General features: G+C 62.8%; 4 protein-coding genes across 6 annotated transcripts in view; 3 read left to right on the forward strand and 1 right to left on the reverse strand.

Moving 5' to 3' along the window:
• The window catches only part of NDUFS8 (NADH:ubiquinone oxidoreductase core subunit S8), a 77,146-nt gene extending 74,752 nt beyond the window's left edge, over positions 1–2,394 (reverse strand). Inside the window, exon 1 of the mRNA XM_059709887.1 lies at positions 2,389–2,394. The gene's annotated coding sequence lies outside the window, so the exon portion shown is untranslated. The remainder of the gene's footprint in view (positions 1–2,388) is intronic.
• On the forward strand, positions 977–8,461 carry TBX10 (T-box transcription factor 10). Of its 2 annotated transcripts, none has more exons than XM_059709884.1 (8): positions 977–1,324; positions 4,570–4,837; positions 4,926–5,027; positions 5,416–5,587; positions 6,713–6,868; positions 7,155–7,222; positions 7,419–7,513; positions 7,897–8,461. In XM_059709884.1, exons 1-8 carry the CDS (start codon positions 1,318–1,320, stop codon positions 8,184–8,186), a joined length of 1,158 nt encoding a protein of 385 aa, XP_059565867.1. In that variant the 5' UTR covers positions 977–1,317; the 3' UTR covers positions 8,187–8,461. The 2 variants fall into 2 exon arrangements, with proteins under 2 accessions (XP_059565867.1, XP_059565865.1); XM_059709882.1 differs by lacking the exon at positions 977–1,324 and adding an exon at positions 3,411–3,834.
• A 1,267-nt stretch (positions 8,462–9,728) lies between these two features.
• Positions 9,729–11,833, forward strand: NUDT8 (nudix hydrolase 8). Its single transcript, XM_059709890.1, has 4 exons — positions 9,729–10,043; positions 10,614–10,746; positions 11,344–11,421; positions 11,521–11,833. The coding sequence occupies exons 1-4, from the start codon at positions 9,850–9,852 to the stop codon at positions 11,752–11,754; spliced, it is 639 nt and encodes a 212-aa protein (XP_059565873.1). The 5' UTR covers positions 9,729–9,849; the 3' UTR covers positions 11,755–11,833.
• An 11-nt stretch (positions 11,834–11,844) lies between these two features.
• Positions 11,845–17,417, forward strand: LOC132241324 (double C2-like domain-containing protein gamma). Of its 2 annotated transcripts, XM_059709888.1 has the most exons (12): positions 11,845–11,966; positions 13,602–13,691; positions 13,790–14,169; positions 14,328–14,407; positions 14,486–14,557; positions 14,755–14,864; positions 14,942–15,080; positions 15,202–15,252; positions 16,455–16,606; positions 16,713–16,794; positions 16,974–17,070; positions 17,150–17,417. In XM_059709888.1, exons 3-12 carry the CDS (start codon positions 13,845–13,847, stop codon positions 17,281–17,283), a joined length of 1,242 nt encoding a protein of 413 aa, XP_059565871.1. In that variant the 5' UTR covers positions 11,845–11,966; positions 13,602–13,691; positions 13,790–13,844; the 3' UTR covers positions 17,284–17,417. The 2 variants fall into 2 exon arrangements, with proteins under 2 accessions (XP_059565871.1, XP_059565872.1); XM_059709889.1 differs by lacking the exon at positions 13,602–13,691 and having other exon boundaries at positions 11,852–11,966.
• Positions 17,418–17,567: the final 150 nt, after the last annotated feature.

Raw genomic sequence — 17,567 nt, forward strand, 5'->3', positions numbered from 1 at the left:
CTGCAGCTCGAGGCTCTGGAAGGAGCAGCCCCTCCCACTGCTGGCCGCTCAGGTATGGGCCTCTGCCAACCCCAGTGCCAAACTCTGGAGGAGGAGTGGGGTGGGGCTGGGACGAGCTGGCCTGGGTGGAGCATGCCCAGCCCAGCCTGGGGTGCTCTGGCCTGGGGGTTAGCCTGGGACACTCCCTCCCAGTGGGCTAACCTGGGGTCCAGCCTGGTGCCCCTTCCTGGGCCCTGTGGAAAGGACCAAATGGCCAAAGAGCACTCTCAACTGAGAGCAGCCAGCTTCGGGGGACCCCACACCCTCTGCCTTCCTGGCCAGTGGTTCTGTGTCCCCTGAATGCCCAGCAGGGGGCAGCCTGGAGACAGTACCTGGTCTGGCTGGAGAGAATAGACCCGTGGGCAGCGCAGACACCGACCCCGCGGCCTCGCCCTGGGCCAGCCTCCCATCCTCAGCCAGGGCCGGGCCGGCTTACCGCCACCCCAGGCAGAAGAGATTATGCACCTAGTTCGGTTGGGGAAACCGAGGCACAGGGTTGTCAGGGACCTGCCAGTGTAGCACAGCTCATTGGGCCAAACCATGGGGAGCACAGGCTCCCTCCCGCCCAAGCGGGGCTGTCTCTGCAGCGCTTGCTCCTGCCGCCCCCTGGGTTTCCTGCTCCAGCTGCCCCGTGACTCCACCCCAGCAGCCCCAGGCCAGGGGTCTGGGTCCTGGTGAGAGGCCCCTGCCCTGCCATGCAGCCCCTGCTGCTACTGCCACTGCCCTGGCCTCCAACCTCCCCGAGGCCCCATCGGCCCCAGCCCTCCAGTCAGCCAGGCCTGGGCCCCTGCGGACCACCCAGCTCAGCTCGTCCTCAAGATAGGCCCCCACCCTGCGCCTGGGCCATTGATCGGGAATGGCTGGGGCTCCCAGCCGGGGAAGGGAGGGGGCCAGGAGGGGGACCGGTAGGGGGAGAGGGAGGGTTTGCCACGTCAGAGCCTCCCCACCTGCCCTCCTCCCACACGCGCCGCCCAGGGCAGGACCAGCCTGGCAGCGGCCTCAGACGGAGCAGCGTGAGGTGGCGTGGAGCAAGGGGCCTGCACAGCCCACAGCCAGGTCCCACCCGCAGAGACCAGGTGTAAAACCAAGACCCGGGCGACTGAGGAGGGAAGGACAGTCCTGCCAGGAGACCGAGGACGGAGTGAGCACCTGAGAGCCGGGCTGTGCGCCGAAGGAACCAGGAGACCAGGAGTGGCTGACCACCCCCGCCCCACCCCGCCCCCCGGCCGGCAGCGCCCGGACTGAGCAGGGCTGCTCCTGGACATCCGGGCCGTCCGCATGGCAGGTACAGTGTGGGTTCAGGCTCCGGAGTGAGTGGGGCAGAGCAGGGAAACCCCGCTGGACCCAGGCCAGGGCAAGAGGGTGAGGCAGGGGCACCCAGGCTGTCAGGGCGGGGCTGGTGGACTCCCAGCCATCCAGGTGCAGTTATGGGGTGCCGACAGGCAGGGGACAGAGCTGCTTCTGGAGGTGAACGCCTTGTCAGGCATGGGTGACCTTGGGCCTGTCCCCTCCCCTCTCTGGGCCTCACCCCTTGAGCATCAAGGCGAGGGCTAGACAAGAAGCACCTAACTTTCTCCCTAGACGGACTCGATGCCTGTGGAAATGGGCATCTCCCGACCTGAGCGGCGCTGGTTTTAGGGGAACTGGGCCGAGGACAGCCACCCCCCACCCCCGGTTTCTGAGGGCACTGAAGGGCAGGGCGTTGGCTGGGATGGGCAGGGGGCTCAGAGAAGACTTGGGAGCCAGTGACCAGCCTGGGAAGCCCCCGGGCCCAGCAAAGCCATGAGCTTCTACCCTTGGGACCCACCACCGTGGACGCTAGGGGCTGGCATCATACCTGGATGTCATTCCTGCAGCTGCCCACCTGACGGCCTGGTCCCAGATGGTGGGGCCATCTGTCTATCCACCCATCACACCCACTGGGGTAGGCAGACCAGACATCCCACCCACCCCCAGCCCCCAGGAATACCGGGGGCTTTAGCAAGATGCCCCTTCTCCAATGTGGTCCCGGGCCCCCACTCTTACCAGGCGCCGCCTCAGTTGCCAGCTCTGGCCAGCTTGGCTCTTTAGACGCTCCCTCCACCCACCTATTTGTCTGTCTGTCCATCCATCTGACACCGATATTCTGCCTCTGCCCAGGGGGTCCCATGGTGTTACCAGATCCCCGGCTTCTCCTGGGGCTGCTAGTAACTAATCACTTGTGTTTCGGGATTTTTTATTTTATTTTAAAATGTTTAATTGTGTAAAATGTACATAACATTAAATTTACCATTTTAAAATGCACAGTTTAGGGGCATGACGCACATTCACGCTGCTGTGCCGCCGTCACCACCATCAGCATCTTGTAACACTGAAACGCTGTCCCCTTTAAACACGAACTTCCCCTCCCCTCCCCCAGCTCCTGGCACCCACCGCCCTACTTTCTGTTTACGAATTTGACAGCTCTAGGGACTTCCTGTAAGTGGAATCGTACAATATTTGTCCTTCTGTCTGGCTTATGTCACTCAGCATATGTCCTGAATTTCCTTCTTCTTTAAAATATCTATCTATCTATCTATCTATCTATCTATCTATCTATTTATTTCAGAGAGGATGGGAGAGAGAAAGATAGAAACATCAGTGATGAGAGATAATCATCAATCAGCTGCCTCCCACACACCCCTCACTGGGCATCGGGCCTGCCACCCAGGCATGTGCCCAGCCTGGGAATCAAGCCGTGACCTCCTGGTTCATAGATCTACCCTCAACCCCTGCGCCACGCCGGCCGGGCAGAATGTCCGTCTTTGTAGAGCTGAAGGGTAGTGAGTCATGTCTGGACAGACCACATTTTGCTTATCCATTCACGGGCACCTGCGTTGCTCCCACCACTCCCATTGTGAACAATCTGCCGTGAGCACAGATGTACAGATACGTGTTCGGGTCACTGCTCAGCTCTGTGGGGTATATGCCTAGGTTGCTGCATGGTGTGGTAACCCTAAGTCTAGTTTTTGGGGAACCACCATCCTGTTTCCCACAGCGACCGCACCATTTTACGGGCCGCCCAGCAGTGCACAGGGTTCCAGTTGCTCCACATCCTCACCAACCCCTCATTTTCTGTGTTGTTATTGTTTTGAGAATCACCATCCTCGCGGGTGTAAAGCAGTATCTCCTTGTAGTTAGGATTTTTTTTTTTTTAACCAGGAGGGTGGAGGGGGACAAAGTGTGGGGAGCCGCTACGGTGTTTGGACAGGGTCAAGCCTTGGACTGATGAGAAGGCACAGTCCTCTCGTGGCCACGTGCAAGTCCCAGGTTGGAGGGCAGAGCCCTCCCAGCACAATGATAGCCAACAGCTGGAGCTGTGAGCTTGAACCTGTGGTCCGAACACGTGGCCCCGCGCGCCTGAGTGACAGAGTTCAGGTGCATGTAGCTGAGTGGGACTGAAACCCACGAGAATGTTGTAAACATCTTGGTCACACCCTGACTTTGCCTCGAGGCATCTGCTATAAAATAAAGACACGGCTTGTGGGCGCTGGTCTGTCTCTCCATCAGAGGAGCAGCGTCCCACCGAGACCCAGCTCATTCTCTTGTCTGTCTTTTCTAAGCTTTTCATCGCCCCCACTCAAGGTCACTGAACCGGGCTGAGCTGGCATGAGTATGCCATGGCCGTGCCGGCTCCCCACAGCAAAGCTTTTGGCCAAGGCTTGTGCCAGGATGGCAGATCAAAAGGCAGGATCTTGAGGGAAAAAAGTGAGGAGGCCAGAGCAGAAAGATGGCTCCCGGAGGCAGGATTCGGGCGTGTTTTCCAGGTCAGAGACAGTAAGAGCAATTCGTGGTAATGTGGGGGATCTCCTCTCAGTGCAGCTCTTCTTCAGGGGACAAGGCAGTGGGGTCTCCATGGAGCTGAGACAGACCCCACCCCAAGCACCCCAATCTCAGGTGTCCCATTATATTATGTGTCATGTGTGAAGGGCTTCCTGTGTGCCAGGCCCTGCAGGGGTCCTCACAGATCCTCACATCAGCCCTAGGAAGCAGGTTCTACGAAGCCCTGGTGATGGATGTGGAAACTGAGGCTCAGGGAAGTGAAGCCATTTGCTTGCGGCCATCTGACAGCTCCGAGATCCCCTGGGGAGCCAGCCAGGCCTGGTCTCCGGACTCAGGGAGCTTTTTATTTATTTTAATTTTCTTTATTGATTAAGATATTACACATGTGTCCTTATCCCCTTTGCCCCCCCACCCCCCAGCTCATGCCCTCACCCCCTGGTGTCTGTGCCCATTGGTTAGGCTCATATGCATGCATACAAGTCCTTTGGTTGATCTCTCCCCCTTACCCCCACCCTTCCTACCTTCCCTCTGAGGTTTGACGGTCTGATCGATAAGTGAGCATTTACCGTACAAGGTGATGCTGAGTCACGTTAACTGTGGGAACACACAGACCTGGCAGTCAGGGAGGACTTCCTGGAGAAAGAGGCGCCTAGATGCAGCCTGGAGGCTGAGGGCTAGCTGGGTGGAGTGGGGGCGAGCAGGGCCCATGCTTCTGTCCTCTCTCCCCAGCCTTCCTCTCCACAGGCCTTGGGGTACTTGCAGCCTCCGAGACCTACCCCCTGCCCATGAGCAGCTCCAGCTGGGAGCCCCGGCTGGTTTCTCCGTTCCCATCAGGCCTTTCTACTGGCTCCACAGGGGCCCAAGCCATGGGTGAGCCCACCAGGCAGGGCCCCAAGAACCCGCACGTGTCCAGCGTGACGGTCCAGCTGGAGATGAAGGCTCTGTGGGAGGAGTTCAACCAGCTGGGCACAGAGATGATCGTCACCAAGGCAGGCAGGTGTGAGGGGCAGGGGCGGGTGTGCATGTGGGTGCGGCCGGGCCAGGCTGGGGCCGCACTCAGGCTGCTGGGCACCTCCCTCCGGCAGGAGGATGTTCCCCACCTTCCAGGTGAAGATCCTGGGCATGGACTCGCTGGCTGACTACGCCCTGCTCATGGACTTCGTGCCCCTGGATGACAAGAGATACAGGTGTGGGGGCCACCGGGGAAGGGGCTCAGTCCTCCGGTGCTGAGATGGGGAGTCGGCCCCTCGCTGCACTCCGGGGAGGCAGGGGCCAATGAAGCAGCACCAGGGAGGCCTATCCTGGGGCAACACTGGGGAGTCTGGTGGCAGGGGCACCAGCCCAGGCAGCTGAAGGCGGGCAATGGACCAGCCTGGACAGGCAGCGTGGGCTCACCCAGGGCAGCGGGTGGAACCACAGGACACTCTCAGAGCCTCTGGTTCCTCGTGTGCAAGATGGGGCTGGTGTGTGGGCGCTCACAGCCCCTTTGCCCGCCAGACTTGGCTCCAGGCAGGGGCAGCAGGTGAGGGTGTGTGTGATGCAGACGGGCACCCTCACCCCCGCTCTGCTCCCCAGGTACGCCTTCCACAGCTCGGCCTGGCTGGTGGCCGGCAAGGCGGACCCGGCCACGCCCGGCCGTGTGCACTTCCACCCCGACTCACCGGCCAAGGGCGCGCAGTGGATGCGCCAGATCGTGTCCTTTGACAAGCTCAAGCTGACCAACAACCTGCTGGACGACAACGGCCACGTGAGGCCCCGGCCACGGGGGAGGGCCCGGGCCTAGTCAGGGGCCTGATAGGGACGAAGTCGGGAGCCAGCCTGGCTGGGCCTTTGGTGCCCATGGCCTTGCTGCCCAGCATCCCCACCCACTGCTGCTGGCCACCGCTGGGGCGCCGAGCTCCCCTGGCGCAGTTGGGCGGCAGAGGGGACTGTGCGGGCACGGGGGGGGGGGGGGGGGGCTGAGGGAGTGGGAATGTTCCAGCAAACACTGTCCCTCTCATGGGCAGTGTATGGACCACCCACACGGAGCAGGCCCATTGTGGGTCACACAGGACGGCTGACACTCTCAATCAGAGGCTGTGCCCCCACAGGGCTCACCTCCTGGGGGGCAGGGCCGATCGTGAGCAAAGTCCAGGAAACACTGGTCTCGATGTCTCAGGGGGTGATGAAGCCAGGAGCAAAAAGGACCCAGGAACGGGGCAGGGGGCGGCTGCTCCCTCGGGACCAGGAAGTTGCTGCAGAGAATGTGGGCAGGATGGGACGGACAGGAGGGAGCCCGTGCATCTAGACGGGGAGCTGTTGCAGGGGGGCGGAGGCACGGAGAAATGTGGGGGGGGGGGCTGGGGGACTGCACGGACGGACGGACGGACGGATGGATGGACGCTGCCACGTGGCTGGATTGGAGCGAGGAGGGGGAGGGGTGGGGAGAGGCTCTAGGCCAGGCTCATCTGCTCATCAGGTGGCTGCAGAGAGGATTCTGGCTTTTACTCTGGGTGGGGCGGGAGCCACAGGGGAGTGTTGAGGAGGGGGTGGCATGCGGTGGCTCACGGGGGTTGCTGTGTGGAGAACGAACGGAGGGGCCAGGTGGAGGCAGGGAGACCCGCCAGGAGGCAGCTGAGGAGACCCAGGAGAGATGATGGAGGCCAGATGGGGTGGAGGCCCTGGGGTGGGAGAGGCGATCAGGTAGTGGACGGTTCTGAAGGCAAGGTGGGCAGCCGAGATGTGGGTGTGAAAGAAAGCAAAGCAGCAAGGATGCTCCAACCTAAGGGGGCCTGTACCACCCGCACCAGCAAGGTGGCAGCAGGCCCAGGGCATTCCCTGCCCGGGGACAGCGCTGCAGCCTCAGTGCCAGCTTGCTGCTGTCCCCCCACAGATCATTCTCAACTCCATGCACCGCTACCAGCCCCGCTTCCACGTGGTCTTCGTGGACCCACGCAAGGACAGCGAGCGCTACGCCCAGGAGAACTTCAAGTCCTTCGTGTTCACGGAGACCCAGTTCACGGCCGTGACGGCGTATCAGAACCACCGGGTGGGTTGGGCCACAGCTCATGGGGCACCTGCCAGCCCATTTCACAGGGATGGAGACTGAGGCTCAAGTCTTAGCCGCCCCATGCACACAGACCCCAGCCCTTCTCTCCTTCCGGGGACTCAGTGAGCATCTGCCCGGTCATTCCCCTCCCTTCACACCCGCGGTGGTTCCCGGTCCCAGGGCCTCCTGACTGGGGGGTCCAGGGAGGTAAGGATGGGTGAGCCTGGGGCCCCACAGCCTTTCCCCAGGTCGGGGCTGACCCATAACTTCACTCTCTTCTCTGCAGATCACGCAGCTGAAAATCGCCAGCAACCCTTTCGCCAAGGGCTTTAGAGAGAGTGACCCGGACTCCTGGTACTGACTCCTGTCAGGCTTCCCGCTGCCCTGGCCCAGCCCCTCAGCCCCAGCCCCAGGCGTCGGCTAGGGCTTGGGCTCCCTAGAAGGGCCACACCCATTGACTGGTCCTGGGGTCTCATGGGCTGACTGAACCAGATCCTTGGCGTGGTTCTTCACCTTGACCCCGGCCCCATCCCTGCCTGCCCATCTCCAGGACTGCATCTGCACAGCCCCTGCCCAGCGTCCCGGCCCGGAGTCGCAGCAGCCTTGGGCCCTGCCTGCTGAGGGGCTGCACAGAGCAGGAGAAAGGTTGGTCCCCAGGGGACCAGAGCCCACGCGGTGGGTGAGCAGCCAGGGGGCAGCACCACAGGGCTTCCAAGAGGCTCCGGCTCACTCAGCAGCCCACTGGGCACCTGTGTGGACAGGAGGGGAAGCAGATTTCTCAGGCAATTTGGGGCCCAGGGCAGAGAGAACAGGGTAGGAACACGTTTCTAAGGGGGGTGAGGGGCTCGAACAGGTGAACTTCCTGGAGGAGGTGGTTCCCAAGCTGGTCCTTGCAGGACTGGGAAGGAGAAAGTGGTAAGAGCAGGAGCAAAGGCTGAGGTGGGCAATCTGGGATGGGAGAAGCGGAGAAGGGCCGGTGTGGCTGTGCGGGGAGGTCTGGGGTTCGCTCAGACCACTTCCTCCCTCAGATCCCAACAAAGCTCCAGCTTCCACCTCCAGGAGCCCTGCTCGGCTCCACCACCAGCTGCTGGCCACCCCCGAGGCTCTGCTGGCCCCCGCCACCTACCGGGCCCTCGCCTATCAGGACCTGTACCCTGGAGCCTCAAGCTCTCTTGGAATCCCAAGGGCCCGGCCGACACCATATCCCCTCCCCAACATCCAGGCTGACAGGGATCAGGGGGGCCTGCCCCTCCCGGCTGGGATGGGGCTCCTGGCCCCCACTGCCACCTGCCTGAGGTCTCAGCAGGACCCTCAGTGATGATGGGTACCCTGTGGACACAGTCCTCTTACCCTGGACCCCACGCCCTCCAGCCTCACCTCTGCAGAGACGCCCCGCCCTCCCCAGGGAGAGCAGTGAACACAGAAGCCCAGAGAGGGAGGCTGCCTGCCCAGAATCTCAGCAAGGCTGGGATGGTGCCAGGCTAGGAACCAGGCCTCCTACTTCCCGACCTGTACCCTTCTGCCTTGGGGGTGACTCCTCCAGACCCTGCTCCCCCTCTTCCTTACCCCAAACATTAAACCATTTGGCATGGGTGGTCAGAGCGCTTCTGTCCTCGGGGCTGAGGGTGGAGGGCCTCAGGGACGCTCCAATGCCAGCGCCTGGGCTGCACACCCCAAAGCTCTTCCAGTGCCACCAGCATCCCTGGAAGCACAGTGATGGTAAAGGTGGTGACACCAGCGAGGGGCAGGGCTGGGTGGGAGGCGGAGTTCCCGCTCCCTATCTGTGTGCCCGGATGAGGACTGAACGGCAGCTCAGAGAGGTACTTGCTCAAGTCAAGGTTTGATGACACCTGCCATCAACGTCTAGGTGCTGTGCACAGGTTGGGGTCGTCTGGCCGAGGGTTACAGAACCACCACAGGCAATGGCCACACCGCTGCGATCAGGTGCGGGAGGGACTTGAGAATCTGATAATCAGAGACTTGACACGGGAGAGCTTCTAGCCCAGTGGTTCTCAACCTTCCTAATGCCGAGACCCTTTAATACAGTCCCTCATGTTGTGGTGACCCCCAACCATAAAATTATTTTCATTGCTACTTCATCACTGTAATTTTGCTACTGTTATGAATCGTAATGTAAATGCCTGATATGCAGGATGTATTTTCATTGTTACAAATTGAACATAATGAAAGCATAGTGATTAATCACAAAACCAATATGTAATTATATATGTGTTTTCCGATGGTCTTAGGCGACCCCTGTGAAAGGGTCGTTGGGTTGTGACCCACAGGTTGAGAACCGCTGTTCTAGAGAAAGTGACATTTAAACCTAAAGGAGTAGAGAGGAAAAAGGAAAAAAGGAGTAGAAAGGAGAGGGAGAGGGGACACAGCTCCGGGAAAGGCCAGGCGGGAGTGGGTCCCAGGAGCGCGAGCTTGCGGCGGGGCCCTTGATATCTAGGGGGCGCCCCATGAACCCCCTAAACGCCGACTCCGCCCATCTTGGAGCAGTTCCTGTGAGGTCCTTGGAGAGGAACGGACACACACGGGCGCAGAGGGACGGGAGCCGGCGGGGCCTCCGCAGCAAGACACCCCGATTCCTGAGCTCCGCGTCGGAAGGGCTGAGTTCGCCCCCGGGCCGAGCACGACCGAAGGTCGAGGACACACAGGCCTGACCACCGATCCCAGCTCCGGCCGGCCCAGGCCGCCCTCTGCGGGCAGCCAGGACACCGGCCCCGCCCCTTCCGGCCCCGCCCACCGGTCCCTTCTGGGACCCGCCCCCGCGCAGGCCACGCCCCCTGTGCAGGCCACGCCCCTTACACGGCCATGCCTTGAAACCGCCAGGGCAACTTCGGAGCCCCAAGGGCTGGGGCGGGGCTGGGGCGGGGCGGGGCGGGCGTTCGGGCCCTTCGCTGCGCCGCCCGCGCCGGGTCGGAGCTCTTGAGCGCTGCCCGCCCCCCGCCTCCCGCGGCGGCGCCCGGCCGGACATGCTGCCCGACTGCCTGTCGGCGGAGGGCGAGCGGCGCTGCCGGGAGCTGCTGGCAAAGGCCACGGCCCGGTTCCGCGCGCGGCCCGCAGCGGCCGCGGTGCTCGTGCCGCTGTGCTCGGTGCGCGGAGTCCCGGCGCTGCTCTACACCTTGCGGTCCAGCCGCCTGGCCGGGAGGCACAAGGGCGACGTCAGGTACACCGCCCGGGACTCCTCTCCCCTCTGGCGGGCGGGCACTGAGCCTCTCCGAGCCTCGGTTTGCGCCTCTGGAGAATGGGTCTGCGGAGAGCCCGTCGGCCCGGGCGCCGCGCCGGCTCCCTCCAAGCGCGCCCGCATCGCCTGGTGCCCGCGACACCTCCCTCTGAGCTGGGACCCCCCTCTCTGAGCTGGGACCCCCTCTCTGAGCTGGGACCCCGTCCCTAGAGGGGCAGCACCTCTCCTGGCCGCGGTAGGAAGACTTGGTCCCAGAGTCTTGAAAGCCGTGGGGCGGGGCTTTCCGGCTTCCCGCCCTGGCCCCGCCCTCGGCGGAAATTGGGGACACCCTAGGGTCCCTGTGGGCGCCTGGGGGCTGCCACAGACAGAATTTGCATGAGTTCCAGGCCCTCTCCCTCACCTCCATTGCTCTAGGAGGTAAAGAGCCTGGGGAGGTCCGGAGGCCTCACTAAACGCGGGGCAGGCGCTTAGGGGTCACTGGCCCTCTGCCGCCCCGCCATCCCCGCCGTCCGTGCCCAGCAGTCCAAGGACCAGGCTCCTGTGCCTGTTTAGTTTCCCAGGTGGCAAGTGTGACCCGACTGACCAGGATGTGGTGCACACGGCCCTGAGGGAGACCCGGGAGGAGCTGGGCCTGGCTGTGCCCGAGGACCATGTGTGGGGTGTCCTGCAGCCCGTCTATGACCAGGTGAGCCCACCAGGCTCTGAGGCCACAGCCACCCTTCACCCCATTCACCCGCTCTTCTGCCCTGGGCTAGGCACCGGGGCCCCAGGGACAAGGAGCTGGTCATGGACTCCCGCAGGTGCAGAATGCAGTGAGCACCAGGCACCTGCCTGTCCCTCCTCTCCCATCCGCCACCACCCATCAGGGCGGGGCCAGGGGTAGTTTTATCCTCTTCTCACAGGGATACTGAGGCTCAGGTTCCGGTGGAAGTGGCTCTGGGGTGAGCCAGCTCTGCTCAGCTTGGTGGATGAGGGTTGGGGAAGGACCACAGGGGAGGAAGGGATTGAATGACAAGCGGCAGGTTTCAAGGTAGTAAAAGTAAGAGAAGGTTGTTCTAAGTGGAGGGAACATCTGCGAAGGCCCAGAGGCCTGACTGGGGAAACTGAGTCGGTCAGCCTGGCTGGAGTGAGCCCCACGCAGGACAGGGGTCAGATGGACCTGACCTTGACTGCTAACGGCCTCTGGATGGCAAGGGTGGGGTCTCCCTCTCAGCCTCCCTTCTCCAGCCCCAAGGGCCTGCCAAGGCCATGCCTCCCTTGACTGCCTGCCTCCCTGGCCCAGGCAAAGAACACCGTGGTGCCGGTGCTCGCTGGAGTGGGCCCGCTGGATCCCCAGAGCCTCCAGCCCAACCCCGAGGAGGTGAGTAGGGGCAAGGATGCCGGGGGACTGGGTTGTCCCAATGGGGGGAAGCTGCCATGGTCAGCCCTCTGTCCACCCTCTCGCTGCCTCCTGTCATAGGTGGAGGAAGTGTTTGCACTGCCCCTGGCCCACCTGCTGCAGGTGCAGAACCAAGGCTACACCCACTTCTGCAAGGGTGGCCACTTCCGTTACACAATGCCTGTCTTCCTGCACGGGCCACACCGCGTCTGGGGGCTCACCGCCATCATCACCGAGTTCACCCTGCAGGTCTTGGTGCCTGGCGCCTACCAGCCCCGCCTGGATTTCCCTGGGGCGTGGAGGCTCCAGGGCTGAAGACTGGTTCCAGGCAGCCCCTGCCCTCACCCTGCCGGACCAGCGCCACCTCAGGACTGAATAAAGAGCCTTTACAAACTCTTGGGCAACTGCATCTTCTGCGCTAGGGCCCTGACCTCGAGCAGACGCCATGGGACAGCTGGTCTCCTGGCTGGGGCACCCCTGTCCAAGCACTCTGTCACCCACAGCAGTGGGCACTTACCCTGCACCAGGTACTCGGCATCATTTCACCCTCACCTCAGCCCTGAGTGGGGCCAGCACTGTCCCTGGCTGGTGAGCTGGGCTCAGAGAGGACAGACAGCTTGACCGAGCTGGGATTTGAACCGGGCCCTCTCTGACTAGAGCCCAGACCCTTAGCCACTGTAGGTTCCTTCCTCTGTGCCTGGCTGACCACGTGCTGGGCCGCAGGAATATGGAGAGGAGCCCTGCACGTGACTAATGAGCACCCACCATGCACCAGTTGCTGTGCTGGGGCCATGTCTGTGGACCAGCCCGATGTTGTCCTGGCCTCTGGGGGAGCAGGGGGGGTGGGGCTCAGACTAAAGGAGACCTTAGACCAGATAATCGTGTGGTTGCACATTAAACAATCACATATAAATAATAGTGGAATTATACAGGATTCTGTGTAAGAGTTCGGGGGGGCGGGGACAGTTGGACTTTGGCCTGTGGCCTGGGCAGGTTTAGCCAGGATAAGTGATAGAAAGCTGCACCCACTAGCTGACGTTGCCAGAAGGGGAATGGTGATTATGAACTCCAGGGTTAAAGCGGCTTCAGGCATGGCTGCATCCAGGGGCTCTCTCTCTGGCTGTGCTTTCCTCTGTGTTGGCCTCATTCCCAGGAGCAGTCTCTACTCCGCAGAGAGAGGCGAGGAGAGGGCAACAGCTCTAGGGGGCACCAGTGTTCCATCCACAGAAAAGAGAGTTGCTTGGCCAGTGTGACCCAGAATTGCACGGCGCTGGCCTGTGACCCAGCAGGCCTTCCCTGAGCCTGCCGCGTGTCCTGCTGGATTTGGAATTCATTGATTGGCAGGGTCTGGGGCACCACCCTGGGGAGGAGGATGAACCCCCTAGGCTGGGAATAGGGAAGGGGTGGCCTCCAAAGGACCACTGACTGGGAAACGGGAATGCTGAGCAGGTAAAAGCCAGCCAAGTTCCCCTTCAGAGAGTGACCCTGAAACCAAAGACAGGAGTGAGCCAGGTCAAAGGGTGGAGTAGGACAGTTAGGGCAGCAGCTGCACATGCACAAAGCTTGGGGTGTCACGGAAACCATGAGGAGTAATGTGGAGATGAGGGGTGCCTAGGGGTGTGCCTCAGTGATGGGGTAGGCTTCTATTCCAAGCCCACCAAAGGAGAGAGAGGAGTTGATGTGATTCCATCCATGTTTCAAAAAGCGTGAGCTGCAAGGGGACCAGACTGCAGATGTTCTCCTCCCCAAGTGGCCCCCCCTTCCCGGGCACCCCTCCCATTCCACATGAGCCCTCCATCTCACCGCCCCTTGCACCTCTCCATACCTTCCAAAGTGCCCCCACACCCCGCCCCTTCCCACACCCCCCCACATGCTCCCTCCTCCTGCACCCCTTCCCTCTCACCTACCTCTTCATCCCCACACCCCCCTCCCGTTGCCCCTGACACCCCTGTCACCACTGGGCATCCGGCCTCCTCGCCCTGGAGCAGGTCCCATGATGGTGGTAAAAATAACTGAGGGCGTGTGAATAGGGGGAGGGGCTGACAAGGGCAGAGGGAGGCTGATGCTAAGGGACCCCTGGAGTTAAGGGCAGGGAAGTGCCCTCTCCTGAGCCCTGGAGGTGGGCTCTGAGCTCCGCCCCCCACCTCCCTCGTGGGTGCCAGGAGGCCCTGGTCACACAGATGAGTCACCTCAGTCAGGCGCATACCCAGCGCCAGCAGCGAACAGAGCCAGGTGGCGGAGCTCTCAGAGAGGTAAGTGCCCAGCAGGCACTGCTAGCACACGGGGTCCCCCTCCAGGCTGAAGCCCCCCACTTCTTCCCCACCCACCCAACCCTGCCCTCTGTCCTCAGGTCCCCGGCTGCCACCCAGGACCCTTCTCAGCACCCTCAGCGATGCCTCTTCACCATGTCTCGGCCCCGTGTGGCCCCCTCATACCCCGTCCAAGGGGGCTTGTCTGAGTCCCCTCCCCTGGCCTGGGCCCCCATGGCGGGCACGGCAGCAGCGGGCTGGAGGCGGCCCCAGCGGGTGAGCATGCAGGAGCACATGGCCATCGATGTGAACCCGGGACCCATCCAGCCCATCCCCCTCATTTCTGACTACTTCCCTCATTTCTACCCCTTTGCTGAGCCTGCCCGGGGTGCCCCAGACCCACACCCTGCAGTGTCTCCCGCCAGCTCTGCACCCCAGCCGCAGCCAGACCCAGAGCCAGAGGGAGACTCAGACGACAGCGGTGAGTGGGGGCAGGGGATGAGGACACCCTGGGCCCAGCCCAGCCAGGATGGGGTCTCAGGCATCCCGGGCATCTGACCTGTGAGGGGCAGGGCAGGAGGCATGGTGCCACGGTGGCAGGGTGCCAGAGGAACTGACCTGCATGCCACCTGCCCTTAGCTACCCTGGGCACCCTCGAGTTCACACTTCTTTTTGATGCGGACAACAGCGCCCTGCACTGCACGGCTCACCGTGCCAAGGTAAGGATGGATGGGCGGGGGTCCCTGAGCTATGGGCCTGGGGCACAGACCTGCCCCATATCTGTTGTTTCTTCCCAGGGCCTCAAGCCACCAGCCTCAGGCTCCCTGGACACCTATGTCAAAGCCAACCTGCTGCCAGGGGCCAGCAAGGTGAGGGCAAGACCCAGGCTCCTGCTGCTGCCCCTCAGCCACACACCCACCCGTCCTGGCCGGATCCTCCCCACGAGGCCTGGGCATCAGGCCTGGAGCTCCCATTGCAGGCTGCACAACTCGGGGTTCTACTGGGGAGGTGGCCAGGGTGGGGCCCTGGGGCCGAGGAGGCCCTCACCCCCCTGCCTGGCCCTCAGGCCAGCCAGCTGAGGACACGCACCGTTCGGGGCACAAGGGGGCCTGTCTGGGAAGAGACGCTCACTTACCACGGCTTCACCCACCAGGATGCTGGGCGCAAGACCCTGCGGTGAGGCTTGAGGCTGGGCCACGAGGGGACGGGGGAGCGGGGCTTGCCTGCCCAGGTCTGACTTGGGTGGCCACCAGGTTGTGTGTGTGTGAGGACCCACGGCTGCGGCCACGGCGGCGGCGAGTGCCTCCCCTCGGGGAGCTGCGGGTGCCCCTGAGGAGGTTGGTGCCCAACCGAGCCAGGAGCTTCAGTGTGTGTCTGGAGAAGCGGAGGCTGGTGAGTCGGGTGGCGCACGAGGTGGGGCTTTGGGGTCCAGCAATCTTGTGATGGGGGAGCTGGAGAGGGGGGAAACTTGGGCAGTGTCCGGCCAAGGTGACCAGGCTCTCTGCCCTTTCAGACCAAGAGGCCGGAGCGCCTGGACACATCCCGGGGCATGGCCCTGTATGAGGTGCGTGGGACAGTGGAACTGAGCAGGAGGTGAAGGGGACAGGCCTGGGGTACTTGGGCATCAGGCAGGCGGGGAGGTGGGCTTGGAGACAGAGGCCACCCCCATATGTTCTGCGAGTACTCGGAGCCCTGGGGGCAGCCAGGCCAGAGGATGTGTGGGGCACTGATATACGCAAAGCCCGCAGACCACCTGGAGGCAGGTGCTGAAACTGATGGGGTTTGTCTGAGGCCAGAGCAGCTGGGAGGGCAAGAGGGAATGGACAGCTGGGACACACTGGCTGCTCCCAGGGGTCAATGTGGGTGCCACTCCCGGGGCTGGTAGCCCTAGATAAGCCCTTGTCAGGAGGCAGTGACAGTAGCTGGAGGAGCCCCAGGGGAGACCAAAGACTAGGCCAGAACCCCTTTGGCCTGGGAGGGGCAGGGATGCTGCAAGGCTGAGGCAGGACTGGCCCAGGCCCCTCTCTGATGGAAGGTCCAGTGCTGCTGCCCTGCCCCCTAGTGGAGCCACAAGTTACTGCAGCTGATGGCTAAAGGCCAGGCAAGTCCCACCTCCTGGGGCTGGTGACCGGCGCCGCCCACGTCCTGTCCCTCTGAGCGCGGGGGTGCAGGGCAGGTGCCCACGGACACTCCCGTAGGAAGAACTAAATGCTAGCACGGTGGTTCGACTTCCTGCAGATCGACTCCTTTGTTAAGAATGGGAGGCACATGTCCTTCCCAGCCTCCCCCGGGCTCCTCGTGGAAGCACCAGGGGCCGAGTGTGGCAAAAGCATTCAGCACCTGGTCCCCAGGATGGTGGGGGTGAGGAGGGCGGGTGTTGAGTGGAGAACAGCCCCTCTGAGCTGCTCCTGAGACATGGGCTTTACCCGTAGGAGGGTGGCGTGGGCACCTAGTGGGTGGCCATTAGCAAGGCCCCGCCTGTCTGTGGCTCTCAACATCAGTCCCCTTCCTCTCCAGGCAAAGATGGGAACTGCCCAGTCACGTGGCCTGAGCAAGCCCCTCCCCCTCTTAGGTTCTGGAGGGAACAGGTGACCTGTGCAAGTCAGTCCCTTCCAGGGCACCAGGTCCATGAGTTTGTGAAATTGAACCGTGAAGTTAAATCATTGGCCCCTGACTTCTGTGCAGCCAGTCTGAGCGCACACCCTGGCCGTACTGGTGGGTGGGTGGGCTTTGGGCCACAGGGGCTGACCCCAGCCTACCCTGCAGGAGGTGGCAGAGGTGGCTGGGGAGGAGCGCGGGCGCATCCTGCTGTCACTGTGCTACAGCTCTCAGCGGGGCGGCCTGCTGGTCGGGGTGCTGCGATGCGCCCACCTGGCCCCCATGGATGCCAATGGCTACTCGGACCCCTTCGTCCGCCTGTGAGTGTGAACAGGGTGGACAGGTGGGCATGGGGATTCCTCAGAGCCCCTCTGGGGCTCGCCTCTCCAGAGCCACACCTAACCCGACCCCACCCTCCCCAATCAGATTCCTGCATCCAAATGTGGGGAAAAAAACTAAATATAAGACCAGTGTTCGGAAGAAGACCCTGAACCCCGAATTCCACGAGGTAGGCCAGGGCCAGGGCAGTCCTGCTACCCTGGGGGTTGGGGGGGGGGGGGTCAGCACGCTGCCTCAGTCAGAAACACAGGTCCCAGCTGACCCGAGTCCCGCACCCGCCTAAGCCTGTTTCTGAAGCTGGGAAGGACGAGGCTGGCCTGTCTCCTTCCTTCCTGTCTCCTCCGGCAGGAGTTCTTCTACGCAGGCCTCAGGGAGGAGCTGGCCCAGAAGACCCTGCTGGTGTCTGTATGGGACTATGACCTGGGCCCAGCCAACGACTTCATTGGTGAGTGGGGAGGCAGGGGAGCTGGGTGGGGGGCCCAATGGGCTCCCGCACATCTCCTGACTCCCATCCCCCAATCCAGGCGGGGTGCAGCTGAGTGGCCGGGCCGGTGGGGAGCGCCAGCGGCACTGGAGAGAGTGCCTGGGCCACAGTGACCACCGGCTGGAGCTGTGGCACCCGCTGGACGGCAGTGCGCCCCTCCAGCTCAGCGACTAGCGGGGGGCACCCGCGTGGCCCTGCTCACTGCTCCTCCCCAGACTGACTCCAGAGTGGGAGGAGCCAGGGCTGCCGCACCCACCGTGCCCAGCCCCTGGTCAGACTGCTTCCTCCCTCCTCCCCTTCCAAATGCGCCCGCGCCCGAGCCCCCGGGAAGCGGGAATAAACCTTGCCTCCGGTCCAGACCAAGCCAAGCCTGTCCTTCCCGGCCGCCTCCTCACAGGGCGAACGACCCTGCGCTCCTGCCCGCCCTCAGGGCCCAGGTGTGGGCCGCAGGCCACAGC

The sequence above is a fragment of the Myotis daubentonii genome, chromosome 9 (genome assembly GCF_963259705.1).
Source record: "Myotis daubentonii chromosome 9, mMyoDau2.1, whole genome shotgun sequence".
Classification (NCBI taxonomy): domain Eukaryota; kingdom Metazoa; phylum Chordata; class Mammalia; order Chiroptera; family Vespertilionidae; genus Myotis; species Myotis daubentonii.